The 23,371-nt window shown below is 38.8% G+C and overlaps 2 protein-coding genes across 4 annotated transcripts in view; both read right to left on the reverse strand.

Annotated features, from left to right (window-relative positions):
* Positions 1–13,246, reverse strand: part of MCCC1 (methylcrotonyl-CoA carboxylase subunit 1) — a 63,581-nt gene extending 50,335 nt beyond the window's left edge. The window contains exons 1-4 of one of the 3 annotated variants that reach the window (XM_057738085.1): positions 13,043–13,246; positions 9,624–9,670; positions 7,633–7,769; positions 4,456–4,551 (exon numbers count right to left, since the gene is read on the reverse strand). In XM_057738085.1, coding sequence (XP_057594068.1) covers positions 4,456–4,551; positions 7,633–7,769; positions 9,624–9,670; positions 13,043–13,113 — 351 coding nt within the window. In that variant the 5' untranslated portion in view covers positions 13,114–13,246. Of the gene's footprint in view, positions 1–4,455; positions 4,552–7,632; positions 7,770–9,623; positions 9,671–12,354; positions 12,435–13,042 lie in introns of those variants that run through there. The other 2 variants (XM_057738082.1, XM_057738083.1) reach the window with 2 other exon arrangements.
* A 5,463-nt stretch (positions 13,247–18,709) lies between these two features.
* LAMP3 (lysosomal associated membrane protein 3) overlaps positions 18,710–23,371 on the reverse strand; it is a 47,811-nt gene continuing 43,149 nt past the window's right edge. Inside the window, exon 7 of the mRNA XM_057738086.1 lies at positions 18,710–21,644. Coding sequence (XP_057594069.1) covers positions 21,511–21,644 — 134 coding nt within the window. The 3' untranslated portion in view covers positions 18,710–21,510. The remainder of the gene's footprint in view (positions 21,645–23,371) is intronic.

Raw genomic sequence — 23,371 nt, forward strand, 5'->3', positions numbered from 1 at the left:
CCACAAGCTGAGCTGTGTGGCCAAAAAACAAAAAAAAAAAAGAAGAAGCAGACTCACAGATATAGAGAGCAAACTAACTAGTGGTTACCAGTAGGGAGTAGGGAGAAGAAAAAGGGGAGGGGCAAAACAGGGGTAGGAGTTAACAGGTATACACTATCATGTATAAAATAAGCTACAAGAATATATTGTACTTCATGGGGAGTATAGCCTAAATTTTGTAATAACTGTAAATGGAATGCATCCTTTAAAAATTATATCAAAAAATTTTTTTAAAATTCTACATTTTTGGCAAACTTCTTTTAAAATCATTATGCACATGTTATTCAATGTCCTTTAATAGAAGGATAAATACAAGTCTTCTTCCAAATCAAAGTGACGGCAAGGTTTGTTCCCCTAATTGGTAAATATCCTTTTATTAAAGAGCCCTGTAAATTGTAACCCACCAAATTTCCTTTCTGATCAGGGCTGCTAAGAAGAACTAAAGCAGCTTTCCTTGGCCTAAGTTTTCTGACTTAATTCCAATCACTATGTCCCAATAATAGTCCCATATTACTCATTTTTTGCTTTTCCCTTAGTCTTAACCACTATCTGTAATGTTTACAAGTCATCTCAAATCTTGAATATCCAGGCAAAATGTGTGAAAATTATTTACTCTTTTCTCATTGTGTTATTATACCACATAACATAATACTAATTCAGATAGACACAGAGTTGACAAATTCCCCAGAATTAACATATCATACATTTGCTATAGAGTTCTTACCTAAACTGAAAAATGGTCTCAGTGAACTCCCATTAAAAAGGGAAAGGATTTTCACCTCTATGAAGAAGGCTGATCAGAGGAGAAAGCAAAGATAAAATAAGGAAGCTGGCTGGCTTACAAGAAGTTATTTTTAATTGAAATTTCTGATTAAACAACACCTTCTCCTTTCCCAAAATGCAAGGCAACAAAGTTCTATGCTCAGCTTGGTCTATTAAACAGGTAATAGGGCTAAGAGTCAGGATACTTTTAATACTTTCTCTTTAAATGTTGAGACAAGTTTTGCTTTCAAAGCACCTGGGGATCCTGAAAAAAAATTCAAATTGTGTATAAAAATGTAAATTATAGTAGGCTTGGAGTGAGGCCTAAGAGTCTGCATTTCTTTTTTTTTTTAAATCTCACACCTAAACAACATTAGGAACATGCTTCCATTCTTTTTTTTAATATAAATTTATTTATTTATTTATTTATTGGCTGTGTTGGGTGTTTGTTGTTGTGCATGGGCTTTCTCTAGTTGCAGTGAGTGGGGGCTACTTCTCACTGCAGTGGCTTCTCTTGTTGTAGAGCCCGAGCTCTAGGCATGCAGGCTTCAGTAGTTGTGGCACGTGGGCTCAGTAGTTGTGGCGCATGGGCTTAGTTACTCCATGGCATGTGGGATCTTCCAGGACCAGGGATTGAACCCGTGTCCCCTGCACTGGCAGGTGGTTTCTTAACCACTGCGCCACCAGGAAAGTCCTGAAAGTAATTGCTAGAGGCAGGAATTCCGGTGCCAGTGAAGGGCAGGCCCACTGCAGCAGACTCCTAATTATTCTGCCTGCTATCTTCGTTAACACCCCACCTTTGCCTCCCATCCCACTAGCCTATTCCCCACCAGCAGCCACAATGATCTTATTAAAATATAAATCAGATCACTTCACTCCCCTGCTTCAAATCCTCCAATAGCTACTTAGAATGAAATGCAAACTCCTCACTTAGGCCTATAATGCTCTAAATGATGCTGCCTCTACTGCTCTCAGCTTCATCATCTACCACTTCCCCTCTGTGTAAGTTGGTTTTCCAGCTCCAAACCCAACCTTCCACACTGAGTGTGCCAATGGGGCTCTGCAAATAACTGTTCTTGCCAGCTGGTTTCCTATCAGGTTCCACCAGCAGGGGTCACTGTAGGGGAACTGTAAGCCGGGGAAGGTTCCTGTTCTTCCACCCAGGGCAGCAGCAGTTCCCATGTTTAGTCTCTCTTGGAACTTCCAGAACCAGTCTCATTATGCTCCCTGCAGCCAGGTAGGGCCCCTCCACAGAGAACTGAGCAAGAGCTGCAGAAGGTCTTTCCTCCAATCTCTTCCCCAGCCCAAGAGGTGGCTGTCAATATGTGTAGTTTTTATCATTAGGTAATATCAACATACTTTTTTCTCTTTTAATCCTCTAACACTGGTGGAACTAATCCCTAAATTAATTTCTCTCTGTTGAAATATCTAATGGAATTTCAGTTTTACTAACTGGATCCTGAATGCCACAACTCTTCACTGCCTTCACTCCATCCACACTGAATACTGTTGTCCCTTGAACACCAAGCTGATCCTCATCTCAGCATCCTGGCAGTCCCATGTGACTGAACGTTTCTTAGCAAGTGCATCATATGGCTGGCTCCTCCTCACCAGGCAGGTCTCTGTTCAACTGTCACCTCTTCAGAGAGGCCTCCATTGATCACCCTATTTAGACGCCTTTCCTAACCAGTCTTTATCCCCTTATCCGGCTTTACTTTCTTCCCACCACTTATAACATTCTTAGTTATATTAGTTCTTTACTTGTTTAAATATTGGGTTGGCCCAAAGATTCATAAGATGTTACAGAAAAACCCGAACGAACTTTTGGGCCAACCCAATATTTATTTTGTCTCACCTACAAGAGTGTAGCTTCTGACGTAGGGTATAAACTGTGTTAGTCATTGCTGTGTACATGCTCTTTTTTTTTTTTCCTAATATTTATTTGGCTGTATTGGGTTCTTTTGTTTTTTAAGGAAACTCTCTTTTCTTTTTTTCTTAAGGTTTATTTATTTATTTTTGGCTGTGTTGGGTCTTTGTTGCTACGTGTGGGCTTTCTGTAGTTGTGAAGAGCAAGAGCTACTCTTCATTATGGTGTACGGGCTTCTCATTGCGATGGCTTCTCTTGTTGCAGGGCACGGGCTCTAGGCGCTCGAGCTTCAGTAGTTGCAGCACATGGGCTCAGTAGTTGCGGCTCACGGACTTAGCTGCTCTGTGGCATGTGGGATCTTCCCGGACCAGGGGTTGAACCCATGTCCCCTGCATTGGCAGGCGGATTCTTAACCACTGCGATATCAGGGAAGTCCCTGCATTGAGTCTTAGTTGAGGCATGCGGGATCTTTCATTGCGGCACACAGGCTTCGCTCTAGTTGTGGTGCAAGGCCTTAGTTGCCCTGAGACATGTGGGATCTTAGTTCCCCGACAAGGGATCAAACCTATATCCTCTGCAATGGAAGGGGGATTCTTAATCACTGGACCACGAAGGAAGTCCCTGCATACATGCTTAGAAGCTGGCACAAAGCAGGAGACCAAAATAATGCTTATTGAGTGAATAAATGCTTGAATTATAAGAGGAGGAAAAGAGCATTTCAAGCACACAGAACAATATAAGCAAATGCTTAGAGAAATAAGCATGATGTGTAAAGACAGAGAAAAGTTCATTGAAACCACAATAAACAAGTGGCGATGAGAAATAAGTTTAGACAAATACTAGAAATTCTTAAATGCTAGGCTTCAGCACTTGGAGTTTGAACTCTATCTTGTAACCACCAAAGATTTACTCACTGGGGAATACGATGAGAAAGGGGTGAAGTTATTGAGAAAAAAAAAAGAGCAGGTGGTAATAATGAAACAAGTGTTTAAGAAACATCTGTCTCACAGTAAAAACAACTGCTAGCAGTTATCTGTCTAGCACAGCTCACTGAATGGACAAGGGATTTAGAAGTAGGGAAACCAGCTGAGAATCAGAAATCCAGGTAGGAGATCATAAGGTCTGGCTGTGTGATTAAAAAGAACAACTTCTGGAGATATTTCAAAGAAAGATTCAACACAAGTTGGTTCCTATTTTATTCTGAAGGATGAGAGATGTAGTAACAGCATAGTTTTGAGTCTAGGATACTGGAAAACCAGGGAGCGGGGCCCCAGAATGAGACTGGGAACTCAAAAGGGAAAAGGATTTCTTTCTTCATTCTATTTTTCCTTGTAATTTAGAGCACCATCTATTTTTCCCAAAGAATCCGATGTTCCTAGGACCTGGCTTTGAAGGTAGAAGAGCTGAATTCCCTCTTAATTTAAAACCTCCCTCAATCTGTTTCCCCACAGATCTAAAGTGCACAGGATTCAGTAAGATGGTAGAGTGGCTGAGGAGTGAGAAGGGACACGCCTACTTTACAATAAGAATCCTACAAATATAAAAATCTTGGGAATAGCTAAAAACAGACAACCAGTTCTGTAAATAATAAGCAATTTTGTGTAAGCTGTACAAAACTTATTCCTTTTGCAATGCAAATTTCTTTTTTTTTGGCCACACCGTGCGGCATGTGGGATCCTAGCTCCCCAACCTGGGATTGAACCCCAACTCTCTGCGTTGGAAGCCCAGAATCCTAACCACTGGACCACCAGGGAAGTCCCTGCAATGCAAATTTCTTCATGATATACCTGCGCAGCAGAGATCTTGGCCACTTGAATGATCTTCTCCATAGAAAGGTAGCTCTCCTGTGAGGGAGCGGGGCCAATGGAATATGCTTCATCTGCCTGTTGAAGGAATATTACATGCTTAAAAGACCACACAGCTAGTACACACTAGTACACTATACAGAACTGCTGCTGGGTCACCTTATTATTATAAATAAAAATGCTGGCTATCTAAGAACAATGCATGAATTGAGAAAGAGAAGCAATAGCTCATGTCTATGTTATACAAAAAGGCCAGTTTGGAATCTTTTGCATGAGGAGGGTACCACAACTTGATTTTTATGTATGAAACACACACTTAGAGTGAAATTAAAGTGCCTTGGGTTAGAAAGCAAGAGTCACAGTATTAGTATTAGCAACAATAGTAACCTTAAATGTAGTTAATGCCAAAAATGTACAATTTGACAACAGAGACAAAATATACAACAGATGTATACAGGGAGAAATAAAATTACAACGCTTCCTCAAGTTTATATAATTATTAGAATATGATAGATTCCTTCATATATATTTATGAACTATTTTACACTGTCCCTTAAAACTTTCACATAATCATAGCATCCCTTGAAGCAGACCAGATACGCAAAACCATTCATTCATTCATTCATTCATTCAAAAACTTACTGAATACCCACTATGTGCCATGCTTTGAGGTGGGAGCTGCCTGCACATCAGTAAATACGACAAGTATCTCTGTCTAGAGGAAGAGACGAACATCGAACATAGATTCCCACACTTAGCGACAGCTGCAATAAAGGCCAAGGAAGAAAAACAGAGGACACAATGCAGGTAAGAGGAAGAGGATCAGGCTGATGCTGTTCAGGGAAAGGCTGGGAGGGAAGGTCAAGGGGCTCCTCCAGAATGATCAGGACCTGGCCAGGCAAACAGGTGGAGGGGGTGGAGTTAGGAACAGGAATGGAGATGGGGGCAAGCCTCTCCGGTGGAGAAAACAACACACATGAAGTCCTGGGGTGGGAAGAAACCTGGCGTGCTTGGGGGACTGAAGAAGGCTTGTGTGGCTGGAGCAGTGAGCAAGGGGTCCAGGACCAGAGATGTGTCTAGAAGACTGGGGGACGCAGATTTCAGAGGGCCCCATGGGGAAGTTAAAGCTTTGGATTTTCTTCCAAGGGGACACATGATGAGTCTTTTTAAAGTGTGTGTCTGTGTGTTTAAACTATTAATTCCACAATACACAAATCCATTCTCATTCTAAAGAATGTGAACAATAATACAGAAGCAAAGGAGTCATTTGGCACCACCTCTCTCCCTCATTCCTAACCCCTTCCAGATATAACCTCTATGATTAATTTGGGACATAACTTTCCATATCCATATTCATATTTATTTGAATATATTTACATAAATATACAACAGTTTTTGTTTTTGTTTTTACACAAATAGGATCAAACTCGAGAGTCATCTTCTGCAATTGCTTTTTTCATTAATAGTATGTCTTGAGAGTTTTTTCCTTATTAGTACACACATGTCTACCTCATTTTTTATAACTGCATGCTGTTCCACAGTATGGAGGTACCACAGTTCATTTAATCAGGCACCACTTAACAGACATTTACGCCATAATGGCAAATGGATGCCGGCAGCATCTTGTCCATGCCTCTAGGTGCCCATGTGTGTAAGTATGTCTCTGGACAGAGATCTAGAGGAGTGTTTGCAGGGTTGGGTGAAAGATATGACATTTTAATCGCTCCTGGTTAATCATCCCTTGAAATGGTGTCACTAATATGCATTTCCATCAACAAACTAATTTCTAACCACATTAACCAACACTGAATACTAGCCATCTTTTAAATTATTGCTAATCTGGTGGATGATAGAAAGGTTTAAAGCATGGGAGTAACATGGAAAAATCTTATTTTTAAGCTATCAGTCGGGCTGAAGTGTAGAAAATATTGTCGGAGGGGGTCAAGAGTAGAAGTAGGGAGACCACGAACAAGATTACAGCATTTGACCAGGCGAAGATGATAGTGGCTCCGACTTAAGGTACAGGTGGTAAAGGGCAGAAAGAAGCGGAAAGAAATGTTTGGGAAGCAGAATTAACAGCAATTGGAGATTGTCTAGATGGGGAAGGAAGAAGGGTGTAGAACGGGGAGGAAGATGGGAGATATTAAAAGACCCCCAGATCTCTGGCATTATTATTTTTATGAGCGATGGTGTTGCCATCTACTGGGTTAGGGAAGTCTGCAAGAAAAGCAGGTTCAGTACAGATGAAAGGTGATGAGTTCAGCTTCGGACCTATTGGTTTGGTACCCATCCAGGTGGAAGCACTGAGCCAGAAGATGGATAGATACGTAGCACGTTCAAAAGAAAGTCTGGGCTAGAAACAGACATTTGGAAGTTTTTAGCAAAGCCACAGGCGTTGATGATATGATCTATAGTGAGAGTATACAGTGAGAAAAGAAGAAAGTGGAAGATTCTAAACAGGAGAAAGGAGAAGGATTCCACAGCACAGGAAGACAACTGGCCTTAGATGGGAAGAGGACAGATGCAGATGCAGTGAGCAGATTCTGTGGTAGGAAGCTCAGTTCTACATCCTCTGTGAATCAAGATCATCTGCTGAGAATAGGTGGTAGAGGGACAGTCAGAGGTTAGAATGGAGCAAAACAGGTTTGAGATAGTCCCTGCACAGAATTCGAGGGAAAAGTGGCAAGAGAGCCACATGGGCCTGCTATGCAGTGAGGAAAGCCCAGGTGAAGCTGGTCATAATTTTACAGTTAAGTCAAGGCTCAGAAACACTAAGTGACTTGTCTAGGATCCCTTGGCCAGTAACTGGTAGTTGCTAAGACTGACCTCAGTCCTTCTCAGGTACATCAGGGATCTGGAAGTGCGCACTGACAGTGTGATCTGTGGGTCAGCCACATCCTCTGAACCGTTTTAATCAATCCTTGATGAGACAGGACCCTGCCTATAAGTCAACTACACAGCTAACCACACAGATTATTTCCACTGGTGTTACGTTTGGAAAAGGTTCCCAAGATAAATTATTAGTGAGCAGTTTGAACTTACCTACTTAGACACTGTTAACACTAGCAAATATAAACTCTCAACAAAGAAGCAAAATACTGATACAATAAACAAAAATGATCACTTACTAAATTTGACTTTTGGTTTTTAACAACGTACCATGTCAACATGCATGGAATTCCTGTCGGCCTCACTATAAACAGCCACAGACTGTATTCCCATTTTTTTGGCTGTTCGTATCACCCTGCAGGCAATTTCTCCTCTGTTTGCAATGAGGACCTTGGTAATGTTTTGTCCTGTTTAAAATATCACGAAAACCATACATAACTGTTACTGGGGAATTAAGGAATGAGAATGCAAAATACAGTTGTCCCTCAGTATCCATGGGGGACTGGTCCCAGGACCCCTGCAGACACCAAAATCCACAGATACTTAAGTTCCCTTATATAAAATGGTATAGTGTTTGCATACAACCTACCCACACCCCCCCGTTTACTTCAAATCATCTCTAGATTACTTACAATACCTAATATAATGTAAATGCTACACATAAATAGCTGTAAATACAATATAAGCCCTATGTAAATAGTTGCCAGTGCACAACAAATTCAAAATGTGCCTTTGGAAACTTTCTGGAATTTTCAAATATGTTTGATCCTTGGCTGGTTGAATTCACGAATGCAGAACCTGTGGAAATTTTAGAGGACCAACTGTAAACATTCTATGTATTAACCAGGTGATAAACATTTGTTTTAGTAAAATCAGCATAACAAAGCCTCAACCACTTTAGCTAATATTAGTGCATTTCTTTTCAATGTCCAATATTTGTAGATGTTGTTACTTATGCAGGGTAAAGTTAGACCTTCGCAGAGATAGGGTCACTTTAACTTATAGTGTCTTTTCCTCTTATTATAGGTTGTCTCTCTGTGTAAATCAAACAATCTTCTTTGCCTTTCCATTTTGACCTCAATTTGAATCAATGCCAGTGTGATCAGATCAGGGAGAGCTGTTAATAAGCCTTTAGATGTCATGAAATTCAAGATACTCTTATTAACATAAATTCTTAAATTACTCAGCTTTTTCGATTTAAAATTAAAAGATGCTTTATTATGTCAAAGATCAAACTATAATAGTTAAAAAAAAAGGATAGTTAATAATCACTAAACTTTAATACCTATTTTCTATGCCCCAGGTCCCCTGCTAAAGACTCAACCTGGACTTAAATCCTCACAATTATCCTATGAAGCAGATGCTATTATTATTATCATCTCAATTTAAAAAATGAAGATATTAAGATAGAAAGAGATACCACTCTCTTGAAATCGTACAGCTAAAAGAAATGGTAGCTCCAGGATTTGAACCCAGGTTAGCTTCATTCCAGAAGGTGAGCTCTTCATCACTCTGATCCACTGCCTCTATCCCTCTGTACTCAGGGGTGTGTAGTTCTCAAAACATAAACAAATATTGTACCTGTTCACTGGCATCAGTGTCATATGACATGCTATTGTATTAATAAATAAAATATACTTCCATCCCACACATGAAATAAATGATTTTGACAGTTTAAATAAATAATAAACAGTTATTATTAAATATATAAATAAATAATATTTATTTTTCTCAAAATATAAGGTTTTATATAATTTAAAACTAAGTTTTTCAACAGGGATCTATAGAGCCTGTGTTGTCACAAGGGGTGCTGGGGTGAAGTATGCATGTGTGTTTTTGGAGGTGGGAACTACACTCAATCGACTGGAAGTTACACTTTCAAATGTTTATAGTTGGGTACTCCACATAACATTTTATTTGGAAAAAAAAAATTCCTGCTGCTTGAAAGAACTGTTTTAAAGCACTGATTTAGGACATCATATTTATGCTTTTCCAATACACTAAGGACGATCAAACATATTAACAACATAAACATAAAATGTCCTCAACTATTTACTTATATATTTTAGACTCAAAAACAAGAGAGATTTAACATAAAAGAGGTGAAAACCATGACTTAATACTGAGAAAATGATAATGAAAATCCAAAACTTCAAAAGCATATAAAAACTAATTCTATTATGCACACATTAAATAATTAAACATTTCCCTTTCTTACTTCACAATCTGAAACAAAGCCAAATAGAATAGACTGTCAGTACCTGTGGTTGTTGCATACATCATGGTTCTTTGCTTCCAAGCCCATCCCCTATAAAATGAATCCAAATGGAATTATAATTAAACACGATATGTAAGATCTGTCATTGTTCTCTCAAAAGAATCTCAATTTTTAAAACCTTGAAACCAAGTCTAGATGTGACAGTTAAGTGTAACTCTTAAGCTTACAGAGTAATTCAATAAGATTTACTTCATTGGAAGAAAATGAATCTAGAAATCAAAAGTTACAGTTCTGGCTGTTCTCCCTGGTACTACATGTCCTTGACTCCATCACCTAACCTGCTCACTCCTGAGGCTGGCAAATGACCATGGAGTCAGAGACAATGGAAAGCCAGGTACTTCAAGATCATCCAGTTCAGCCTGTTTTCAAACTTTTTTCACTAGAACCCAAAGTAAAAACTATGTTTGACTTCACAACCCAGGAAAAACACAGAAGTTTCTTAAAAGAAAATTTTCCCTATGTTTTGATAGTTCCTGTTCTATTTCATTTTATTAGATAAAATATTGGTCAGACTACAGTTTGAAAAATACCACTCTAATTCACCCCTCTGGTAAGACAGGTTTGAGCAATTAAGCCCAGAGAAGTAAAGGGAAGGAACTGAGCAAGGGCAGCAGAAAGAATGCTAGGTGTGGGGCTGGAAGAGCTCCCAATGATCAGCTGCTCGTGACCCCAGGCAAGTCACTGACATTAGTGTTTCTCAATCTTTTTTTCATAATGGCCCCCTAATGCAGAAACATAAATACTAAGGAATATGATTTTGTAGGAGTGGTTGAGCTGGAGAGCCACCAACTATGGTAACTAACATCTAAGATTTTTTCACTTTCTCAAGAACCAATCTTCACTTTACAACTCAGGCTTCAGTGTCCTCACACAAGAGAAGAGATTATAAGTGTTGATTTTGAAGATACTTTTCAGTTTTAAAAGCATACATTTTTAATGAGTCCTTGTATAAATAAGAAATGGAGAAGCAGGGAGCCTAATGACCTGTGTGAGGTGTCTGAACCAGACAGAAGTTCATTAGGTCTAAAACAAATTTTAAGTTCTATGATACCTACTGATACAACAACTTAACACTGAAGTTAACCAAGAGCGGACAGAAAGCAGGCCAGATTCATATAATGCCTACTAGATGTCAGTTAAAAAGAAAACACTGAGAAACCAACAAATTGCAGAAGCAATTCCACCTTAGTCTTTTCCAACCATATCTGGAAGGCCTGGCAAAACTATGGTTATAAAGAACTAATCATTTTAGAGTCTTTACAAAGCAGGCCATAAAAAGCACAATGTATATTAGATACTATGTAACTATATATGTGTAGCATATACAAATACTATGTATAGAACTGTAACTGAACAGGCCTAGCCTTTCACTGGGGGCAGAGATGCAGGAGGCCAGATTACTAGAGTGGACCACCAGACCCTCATTGCCCTGTCATGCACACTCAGTCAGATGCTCATCCATGAAGGGCTCCTGGGAAGACCCACAGCTTTGGCACTTGAGTTCCACAGGATAGTCTTCTCAAGAGGCTACTGCTTTCCCACATCTTTCCAATCAACTGACCTTGCTTTCTTGTTCAGTGGGGAGGTGGGGATCACAGCATCTTCCCATCACAATCTTCAGATAGGCTTACTGATAAAATTCAAGGCCTGTCCTGGGCAATGTATCTAAAAAATGGCTGCTTCTTGGTAAATCCAGCTTAAGACTGATTCAGTTTTAAGGACACTGCTGAACTAGATTTCTTCTGCCATTTTCCAGGGAAGATTGACAGACAACTAGCCCCCTGCCACTTACCACTTAACTATAATCTTCTACCCCAACAATGTTCTGATTGGTCTATTCTATTTTTTCACCATTATCTACACTACAATTTAAAATGGCTTAAAAACATTAAGAAGTTGCTTCCATGTGATTATTCCACCCTGACTCAAGAATTTCTGTACCAGTTTACCCGCATTTTTAAAATTCCACCACTAGACTAGATTTATTTTCTGAGTTACTACAAAATCATGACATAAAAAGACATGTAAACACCCTATATACTGATAAGATTTTAATTCTACATGTCATTAACAACTCTAACATCTTCCAGGGTGACAAACACTTGAGAATAGTTTTATACATAATAGCTAGGATCTGAGAGGGAGAAAGTGAGAGAAAATGGGTCTGTGTAATATGCTGAAGAGACCTGGAAACCTAAGAAAAGAAAAATCAGGAGAAAGAGAAGAGAACTAACACTGCTTTCACCAACTATCATATTTTGCTCTGGGGCTAGTCCTACAATTAAGTGACTGAAAATCTACATACATACAATAACTTTTGGACAATAAAAGCAAACAAAAAACTTGAGACAAATCAATTGAGTCTGCAAAGCCTACACCTATGGATTGATTCATATGCATCAGATTCTGCTTAAGCCTCTTTACACTGGTATTAATTTATTTAATTTTAACGTACAATCTAAGGTATTAGTAGTATCTCTTCTTGGGGTAGTATCATTACCTCCTCCTAGGTAAAGAAACTGAAGCACTGAGATAATAAGTAACTTGCCCAAGGTTACTCACACATCCAGTGTGTAGCAAAGCTGAGACCCCTGCCTTCTGACTGCAGTCTGTGCCCCTCAGCACTAAGCTATACTATCTTTCCAGAATGATGGAGGAGGAGGAAGCAGAGGAGGAGGGAAGAGAAGACAAAGGAAGCTAAAGAAGCCTGCTACCTGGAAACCTGAGGGTGTCTTCACCGCCAAAAGTTATTGTCACCGAAGCTTAAAATCTGAAACTGATCTGGAGTCAGGTTAGCTATAGACTCGGTCATCTGATAGCTTTGTTCAAACTTGTGTACAAACCTGTTGACAAAACAACCTCTCAGCCCTCCGGAAGATAAATTCGCTCTTGTTAACGTGATTCATTTCAACAAAGGGAAAGAATTCCAAGGATCTTCAGCATCCTGGTTTCTCACTGCTAGTGTAAACCAGGGCAAGTCTTTGACCCCTTCGGACTTCACCAGAAGCCGGATTATAACAACACTCCCCACAAAGGGAATGCAGGGAAAACACAGTATTAACGGTTAGGAGCCATACACGCGTCATTCTTGACCCTGCGGCGAGGGGAGCTCGGAGACGGCGGCCCAGCTCCGCCCCTCCCCCGCCCCTCCCCCGCCCCTCAAAAATGGGCAGAAGGCCGAAGGTTGGATGTGTGGAAGGGAGAAGAAAGGGGGTGTCTCCCTCCCGACGCCGAGACAGAAAGCAGAACCCCACCCCCACCACCCCCGGAATGGGCTGGCGTTTTTCTTGTCCTCGCCTCCTCCCCCTCGACCCCCCGGTCCCTCGGCGCCTCTCACACGGCGCAGGAGTCCCTTCACCGCCGGCCGCGACACGGATGCACCGGCCCTCCACTCGCCGTTACCTCAGCGGCAGCAGCAAACTCGGGACTCTCTGCCACCGGTTCGTCTGCGCCGCCACAAGCAGCACCGACATCGCAGAGGCCACCGCCACGTCCCTGCAGCCCCGTCGCCCTCCAACGCTTCGGCACACCCGCTGCGTCCCACTCACTGAGAAACCTGGCCTCCGCTCCGTTCCGCTCCGCGAGCCTGTTGTCCTCCGCCGGCCACCGTCCAGGTCAGAGCCAAGCAATAGGCCAATCAATGTGTAGTGGGGGCGTCTCCACCCAAACCAATCAAAGAACAGAGCAGGACTTGGGTGGCCCCGCGATTGGCCACACCTGCGGGGGTGTGGCCACTGCTCCCTTCGCCGCTTGAGCCAACTCGAGGAGGGGTGGACTATGTCCTCAGCCTCCCTGGGACCCGGGTAGCTGTTTCTCCACCTGCGTTTCGCGTTCCTTCGTTCTGGAACACTGCTCCTGGCTTTTATTATTAAAGCCGCGAGGAAGTGGGCGAGACAGAGTCCCGGGGAAAAAGTCAAATGGAGTGGAGAGCTGGATAAAATTCTCTAGTGGTCTCAAGAATGGATAAAATAACTAAAATTAAATTTAAAATTTTAAACCACCCCGCTTTAAAAAAAAGTGTTTTAACTGAGGAAACACTTTTGAGGAAAAGAAGTCAAACCGGAGCTGCTGAATATCTCGTAGGTAAAAAGACTGAAAACACTACGTATAGATGCTTGTTTGATATAGCTAAAGCTGGGCTTACAGGAAAATTATAGTGAAAGTAAATTAATCATCCAATTTAAGGGTTAGAAAAAAATACATAAGGAAAGCAGAATAAAGAAATTAGTAAAAAATTGAAAAAGAAATAAATGAATTAAGAAAACTAATATCGAAGCACTGTTAAGTCTAGAAGTTCGGAAAAGAAATCAATAAAAAATAGTTAATCTAATCAGAAGTAAAAGGGGAAAATGCACACTTGCTATGATTAAAAAGAAAAAAAAGTGGGGAAGAGGTGCAGGTATAGAAAAAAATTATAAATTTGTAAGAGACTATTTTGCTCAACTTTAAGCAAATAAACTTTGAAAACCTGGATGAAATAGATGATGTTCAAGACAAGAAAATACGATTTAACCAAATAGATCCTGAGATAGAAAATCTAATTAAATCATTACCATAAAAGAACAAGAGAATATTATCAAAGACCTAGCATTCCTACTACCTCCACCTTCACCTCTACCCCCAAAGCATGCGACTCACCTTGTCTCACAAGGAAATTCCACCAAAATGGTGACCAGTAGTTGACCCCAATGCTATTAATTCTGACCCAGAGCAGAGAAGAAATTGGAAGTCCTCCAAAAACTTATTATGAAGTGAGCATAACATCGGTACCAAAATCCAACAAAGATAGCATGCACAAACATACACACATACACACACAGAAAACTATAGTCGATTTCTTTACTGATGAATATTAATGGAAAAATCCCAAGTATATTACTAACTAAAGTATCTGGTACCATATGGAAAAAGTAATACACCATGATCGAGTAAGGTTATTACAGAAATGTAAAAAGATTCAATGTTAATGTAAGTAATTAATCTTATTAATAGTTTAAAAGAGAAAAATTGTATCATGTTCATAGATGCTTAATAGGTCTTTGATAAAATTCAACATTCATTCTAGATTTTAAGACTCAATTCAAGAGTGGTACTGGGACAAGTGGCAAGCCCTCTGGGGGGAAAATAGATTGAATCCCTACTCACTCCTCACACCTAACACCAAAATAAGTTCCAAATGGTTAAAAGATTAAATATAGAAGATGAAAGCATAAAAGTGCTAGAAGATAATCAAAAGATATTTTAAAGAAGGAAAGGTTTTTCTAAGTGTAACACAACACTCAGAAACTATAACAGAAAAAGAATTGATAAATTCAACTACATTTTTTTTGAAAATCTGCACAGCAAAACATACACATAGAAAAAATTATACTAGGAATAATTTTATAACTCATCACAGATGAAGGTCTTCTTTCCTTAATATATGAATAACTCCTACAAATTAATAAGAAAAAAAGATCTATAATGCAAGAGAAAAACTTCAAAGAATATGAAGAGATCAAGGGAACAGAGTAGAGAGCCCAGAAATAAATCCACGCATATATGATCAACTAAGCTTTGACAGGGTGCCAAGTACACCCAATGGGGAAAGAATAGTCCCATCAATAAGTACTGTTGGGAAAACTGGATATCCATATACAAAAGAATAAAACTGGACCCTACCCTACACTAATAGAAGAAAACATAGGGAAATAAGCTGGTACAAGAGTGTAAAGCAATTATATTCCAATAAAGAGCTTAAAAATAAATAAATAAATAAATAAAATAAATGTGAAAAAAAAGAAAACATAGGGAAAACACTTGGCAATGGTTTTGGCAGTGATTTTTTAGATATGACACCAAAAGCAAAGGCAAAAAAAGAAAAAATAAAGTTGAGACAACATCAAGATAAAAAGCTTCATCAGCAAAGGAAACAATCAACAAATGAAAAGGCAATCTGCTGAATAGGAGGAAATATTTACAAACCATAAGTCTGACAAAGGGTTAATATCTAAAATATATAAAGAATTTATATGGGACTCTCCTGGTGGTCTGGTGGTTGAGAATCTGCCTTCCAATGCAGGGGGTTCGATCCCTGGTCAGGGAACTAAGATCCTATAAGCTGCACGGCAATTAAGCCCACAGGCTGCAACTCCTGAGCACGTGAGCCACAACTAGAGAGCCCACATGCTGCAACTACAGAGCCCAAAAGCTCTGGAGCCCTCTCACTGCAACCTGTGAGAGGCCCACATGCTGCAACAAAGAGCCGGCACAACTAAAACCCAATGCAGCCTAAAATAAAATAAATATTTAAAATATATAAAGAATTTATACAACTCAATAGCAAAAAACAAGTAATCCAATTAAAAATGGGCAAAGGACCCAAATAGACATTTTTTCTGAAAAAAGACATACAAATGGCTAACACCTACATGAAATGGTGCTCAGCATCACTAATCATCAGGGAAATGCAAATCAAAACTACAATGAGATATCACCTGTTAGGATGGCTATTATCAAAAAGAAAAAAAGATAACAAGTGTTGGTGAGGTTGTGGAGAAAAGAGAACCCTAGTACACTGTTGGTGGGAATGTAAATTGAACAGTCACTATGGAAAACAGTATTCAGATTCCTCAGAAAATAAAAAATAGAACTACCATATCATTCAGCAGTCCTGCTTCTAGACACATAACTGAAGGAAACAAAATCAGTATCTTGAAGAGATAGTTGCATTACCACCTTTATTGCAGCATTATTTACAGGAGCCAAGATATGGAAAAAACCTAAGTATCTGTCAACTGGATGACTGAATAAAGTTTATACACACACACACACACACACACACGCACACATGACAATGAAATATAATTCAACCACGAGAAAGAAATCCTGCCATGTGCAACAACATGGATGAATGTGGAGGACATTATGCTGAGTGAAATGAGCCAGACAAAGATAAATACTATATGATCTCACTTATATTTGGAATGAAAAAAAAAAGTCAAACATATAGAAACAGAGAGTAGAATGGTGGTTACCAGGAGCTGAGGTGTGGGGGGGAAAGGGGAGATGTTGATCAAAGGGTACAGACTTTCAGTTATAAGATGAATAAGTTCTGGGGATCTGATGTACAGCATGGTGACTATAATTATAACGCTGTCCTGTATATTTGAAATTTGTTGAGAGTTGACCTTAAGTATTCTCATCACCTGAGTGTGGTAATAATTTCACAATGTATACATATACCAAATCATCACATTGTACACATTAAGTATATACAATTTTATTTGTCAGTTATACCTCAATAAAGCTAAGGAGGAACTAACAAGAATAAAAAAAAAAAAGAAAATGACGCGTTCACAGAATAGGAAATGTAAATAAATACAAAAGGCACTTGACTTTATTCCAAATCAAAGAAATACAAATTAAAACTGTAATGATATACCATATTTCACCTATCACATCAGCAAATATCAAAAAGTTTAATAACACTGTAATTAGTGAGGGGCATGAGAATACTATCATTATTGAGTGAAAATTGGCACAACCATTATGCAGACTACTTTGGTAATATTATCAAAATTGCAAATTCACAAACTTTTGACCTTAGCAAAGCTATTTCTTAGAAATCACCAGAGATATATTTATAGATATTTGAAATGATGTCTGACTAAGGAAACATTGTTTCATTGTTGGAAATAACAAACTGATTAAAAGAGACTGGTTAAATAAGTGTACAGGTTTACATTTAATGCATTATTATGCAGCCACTAAAAAAGGAATGAGACAGCACTATATATACCCATATATTAAGATTTATTGATGAGTGAAAAAAGCAATCTGCAGAACTTTGGTTATTGTTCTATCATTTGTGTAAAAATAGAAGAAAGAAAAAACATACATGCTTATGTATGTAGCAATAGCCTCTGGGAAAGAAAAGTTGCTCCAAGACAGGGATAGGATAGTGACAGCTTTTTATTATACACCATTTGCATATTTGGATTTTGTTTTGACATAACTTCAGACTTACAGAAAAACTGCAAGAATAGTACCCTTCACCTATATTTCCCAAGTGTTTATATTTTACCACATTTGCTTTATCTTTGCTCTCCATGTACACACACATACACACACACACACACACACGCACACTCACATTTTTTTTCTGAATCATTTGCAAGTAAGTTGTAGACATGATCCCCTTTTTCACTCCTAACTACTTTAATGTGTGTTTTCTAAAACAAAGAGATTCTCTTACCTCTTCATGCTCACTGAACCTGTTTGGGCTTGATCCTGGATGTAGCAATTCCATCTTGCAATTGTTTACTGCTAGACACATCCAGTTTTATTACTTAGTGGATCTGACCGAATCCAGCTCAAAAATGGTCAATTCTGGATATACGGTCGCTTAGTGTCCCAAGGTCAAGTGTTTCAGGACCCAGTAACATGCCAAGAGCTGTTTCTCCAAGGGTATGTATTTCTCTTATGCAGATGGTATGGCTTTGGCCTTGCTCCAGAATGTTATGATTCTCCCACTAGAGTTTGCCAAACATTTTGTACTGTACCTTTGCCTACCACTGAAACCTCCAACACTGTAAAGTCTGTCTGATTGTCTGGCTCAAGCAGCAGGGCTAATTGCATCATGGCCTGGAGTTGCCGTACTGCCCTTTCCTGCTCTGGCCCACTCAAAACTGATCGCTTTCTACGTCACCTGGTAAATGGACCAGAGGAATCTTCCTAGCTGTGAAATGTTGCCATCAGAATCTAAAGAGGCCTAGCTGGCTCTGTGCTTCCTTCTTTGTGAAAAGGATGCAAGGTGAAAAACATCTGTATTTTATTTTGGGGGGGATATTCTGGCATGTCCTTGATCCTCTGGGTCCTTAAATACTTTAATGAAGCAGTCAGTCCCTGAATCTTCATACCTCCTGGAACACATGTGTTTAACCAAGGCATCCAACCTGATAATTGCTTCCTGCTTGTCCTATCTAATTAGCATGATGTCATCAATGTAGCGGGTCAGTGATATTCCACAGGATGTCTGTGTGGTCCAGATCGCTTTGGATTACACTATGACAGAGGACAGGAGAGTTGATAAATCCCTGGGGCAAAGCCATAAATGAATATTATAGAGCATGGGCCAACAACTAGCCTTCACAGAAAGGCAAGTCAGCCTGAGCGGGGGCTAGTGCATAGACTGTCAGCGTCAGGGCTTGAGAGGCTGTTCTCCTGGGGGATGTGCTACATCTGGAATCAGCCCTGCTCCCATTACCCTTTTTATAGATTCCTATCAAACCACTTTTCTTAGTATATGTGCTGAAATTTCTATACCCTAGATTCCCCCCAAAAGTAAACTAGTCATTCTGCCTTGACAGTGAACGTGGGGTAGACAGCATCCAAGACAGCCCCACCTTGATTTCTACCTCTGTTGGTCTTCATTCCTACATTGTACCCAGGGATGGTTGGTGTGACTAACAGGATACAGCAGAAGTGATGGCATGTCACTTCTGTGATTAGGTAGTCAGTCTCTCTCTCTCGGATCATTTGCTCTGGAGAAAGCCAGCTGCCATGTTGTGAGCATCCCTATGGATATGCCACATGGTGTGAACTTGGATGCAGATCCTTCGGCCCCATTTGAACCTTCAGATAACTGCAGCCCCTGGCCAACAGCTGAACTGCCACCTGATGAGAGACCCTGAGCCAGAACCACCCAGCTAAGCTGCTCCCAGATTTCTGACTCTCAGAGACTGTGTGAGATAATAAATGTTGTTTTAAGCTGCTAAGTTTCAGGGCAACTTGTTACATAGCTACAGATAACTAATACAGGACCTCTTCTTATTTATCTCAGCCCCTACCAGACTGTCTGGTGTTTAGGAAGTCCTTAATTGATGCTGGTTGGATGAATGAATGAACGGGTAAATTATGGCAGCACTTAAATAAACCAATAATCCGGTCAGGTAGTCTGGGCTGAGAGTTGAGAAATTTAATTTGTAACTTTAATGTGGTTTATCTTCTCAGAAATTCAGTTTCTCTCAAGTAAGTCTTCCTACCTAGTAATAATGTGGCAATGGAGAACAGAACAAAATAAATTATTTCTAGGAAGATGATTTAACTTATTGACTCAAGCAACAGCCTCCACTAAGGTTGTAAACAAAATTTTTAATAGTGCAATAACTGAATTATAAGAAATGAATGAATGACATAAATGAATCTACAAAATGAGTTTTTATTAAAAAAACTTTTAATACAATTCAATATTCTATAAAGACTAAAATCAGGACCTTGCCAACCCTATTGAGCCACAAGAGAACAAGACAGGAAAGTGAATATGTTCTCCAGGGTGACTTGAATTACTCTTTTACTAATGAATGCTAGGGGTGTGTGGTCTTTTCTGTTAATATGCTGACTTAGTTCCTTTCTTTGATAGTAAAAAGAAGGAGGGATACAATTCTTGGCTGCTTTACAGAAAAAAATGAACTAGAGTAGAAAACATGGCTATAAAACTGTAGAAGAAGCACGTTACCACAAGAGGGGGATCTACATTCAGGAAAGAAAAGTTGGTTCGTGGTTCCATTTCTCTTGCAAAGAAATAAAAAATACCTTGAGAAGTTTACTCCATTCCTTTACCCTAAGACTCACAGTTTAACAATCCCATAAAAATGAGAAACAAATGTTTCATAGAGCCTCTCAGTTTTCTTTGAGGGAGCAGAGAACTTCATTAAAGATAGGTTATTTCAGGGGCTTCCTAGGTGGCACAATGGTTGGGAATCCGCCTGCCAATGCTGGAGGTCATGGGTTTGATTCCAGCTCCAGGAAGATCCCACATGCCATGGAACAACTAAGCCCGTGTGCCAAAAAAAAAAAAAAGATAGGCTATTTCATTTTCCATTAAGTCCTCCTTTCACATATCCTAATCTCTCGTGATTATGGATAAAATCATGTCCTCTGTAAAAGGGAGATTATGCCAGTATGAGGCTTCAGGCATCACTTAGTGTCATTGTCCTTGTAGGCAATTTGGTATAGTGAAAAGACCAGAGACCTTGGTACCAGACCAAGAGGAAGTCAAATTCAGCTCTGCCTCTTGTTAGCTGGGTGACATTTAAGTGATTAATTTCCTTAAGTCTGAGTTTACTCATGTGTAAGCTGTGAAAATTAAATGAGATGTATATAAACTGCTTAGCCTAGTGTCTGACACATACTTGTTCAACAGTGAAGGGCCATTGTTACTCTTTCTTGCTTATTACTTAATTCTGTTGTCTGTAGCCACCTAATTCTTAGTCTTTAGTGATTCTGGAGGAGTCACTAAGATAAAAACATAAGCTGATCTATTCCTCTTGGTGTCACATCAAATATCTAGACAACCTATGATATGTTGTTCTTTTTGATGATTTTTAGAAAACATTTGAAATGGAAAAGGAGGTAAGTCAATTGACACGTATACACCATATGGACAGTAAAAGCACTGAAAATACATTTTATAGGCAAAGCAGAAGCATTTTTAAAAGTGGAAAAGATTAAGGATAGAATAAAATCCCCAAGGTGAACACAAGTGACCTTAATTACAATTGATGCTTTGATTTATAATACGGAGCATATACCACTTTACATACATTATGTTAATTTAATGTATCTGAAATATTGACTTTGGTGAAAATATTTTCAAGGAAACTAGAAAATATTCTTAAACAGCTCACTAGATCTTTCATAAAACGAACATAAAATATTTTGAAATTGATGTATTGCTTGAACTTAAACCAAAAATTATTTGGTTTTTGTGAAAGACAGTGGTTTACATGGTTGGAAGGACCCACTCTCCAAGGGAAGTCCTCAATATCCTGGAAATGATGAAAGAATTCTCTAAACTCCACTTTTTTCTTTTCCCCCTGGGGCACCAGTTATATTCTCTGGTATCCAGAAGATTCACGCCTTAGGCGGATTCCATAGACAATCAAACCCACAGCGAAGAGACCAACCACGATGGCCCCAATTACGGGAAGCACAATTGTGTAGTCAGATGAACATTCTTCCACTAAGAGAAAAAACAAATACAGCTAGTAAGGTTTAGTGAGGACAGACCAGAAAGCAGGTTACAGTGGGGAGAATATGACCTTTGGAGTCAGACCTGTGCTTGACTTTTACTTCCACCACTAACTGTGTGAACCTGGGGGGTTCTATTTAATCTTGCAATTTACTCGTTTATAAAGGAAGCAAATAATATATAAAATTGTTGGAGGATGAAATAAGATAACTTTCTCTTCTCAGCAATTAATAAATATTTACTAATTGTTAGTCCTGTTTTCTTCAGGTATTGCTCTCTGCAATGTGGGATGTACCTACATAAAACAGACTGTGTCACCATAAACATGATCTCTTGAAAATGTGATGTTGCTCCACTTTATAAAACATTTTTTGCCACACTTACAGTTCTCTTTTATTGCTTCTAGTGAGCAAAAAATATTAGAAAATAGACCTAATTATTTGAGAGCTAAAAAGTGAAAGTTTGCAAATTTGTCACAACTCTTTTTTTCTTTATTCCATTACAGAGTGCTTATTCAGTTCATTTAAAATGTAATCAGTCTTGACTGGAGAAAAATGGAAGGCCCTAGGAATAAAAAGGTAACTTAATTGAATACAAATAAATGGAGAACTATATCTATATCTTATTCAAGGATAGATGAGAGGCTATACCCTTGAGGTCTTCCAAGAACAAATACTGAAATTATGTCCTGAACCAAGAATCACCATTAACCCAATTCTCACTTGAGATCCAAAAAAAAAAAAAGAATCAGGAGGGGCCAGGGAATTAGAGACTCCAGGGAAAAAACAAAATCTATACAAGACAGGAACTGTGCTTGTAGTACACTATTTGATTTGGCAGTGGACAATACTTACATTATAATGATGCATACCTTATTGATTTAACAAAAGACAGTGATACAACCATAAAAAGGATAGTGTAAGGGTATTAAATCCTTATATTCCATAGCAAGAGGTTTAAAGCTGATAAATTAAGAAACGGTAGGATAAGCTTTTAATTACTTTTTAGAGAATTATGGAGATAGTTACTGTAAGAAACTGTTAAAACTAGTTAAAGTGCTTTGTCTCTTAGAGGAGGGAAATGCTGCTTTTCATGAACCCTTTTAGAATATATGATAGTTTTGTCATTCACAAATTTGTTAAAGTTATATACAATTTTGTTATATATAATGTTGTACATATAAATATATATTTCTTAGATAAGAAAGAACATAATCTAAGAAGTTAAAATAATTTGGAAAAAAATACAAAATTGTCAAAACAAAATGTAAAGCACATACCCATTGACCCAGCAATTCCAATGCTAGGAATTTATACTAAAGATATATTCATAAAGTACACAAAAATATGTTATAACAATCTCCATTTTATGAGAGAAAAATGGACAGTCTAAATATCCATCAAAAATTTAAAATTGTACATTCATATAATAGACTATGATGTAGCCATTAAAAGGAATGTGGTAGATTTCCATGTGCTGACAGGGAAGTTCCCTAAGATCTGTGAAGCATGACGTGTGTGCCTAGAGCAAAAAAATACACAAGAAGCTGGAGGAGGACTGGGATGGGAATAGAGGCAACTTTTACTTTCCATATAGTTTTATACTATTTAATATGACATTGTTTAAATGTCTTCAAAATGCAAAACAGTAAACAAAGAAAATAGTTATCCAATCACCATGTTTCTTCCACTTGAATTAATCACTATAAATCCTTGAGG

This window comes from Hippopotamus amphibius, chromosome 6 (genome assembly GCF_030028045.1).
Source record: "Hippopotamus amphibius kiboko isolate mHipAmp2 chromosome 6, mHipAmp2.hap2, whole genome shotgun sequence".
Lineage (NCBI taxonomy): Eukaryota > Metazoa > Chordata > Mammalia > Artiodactyla > Hippopotamidae > Hippopotamus > Hippopotamus amphibius.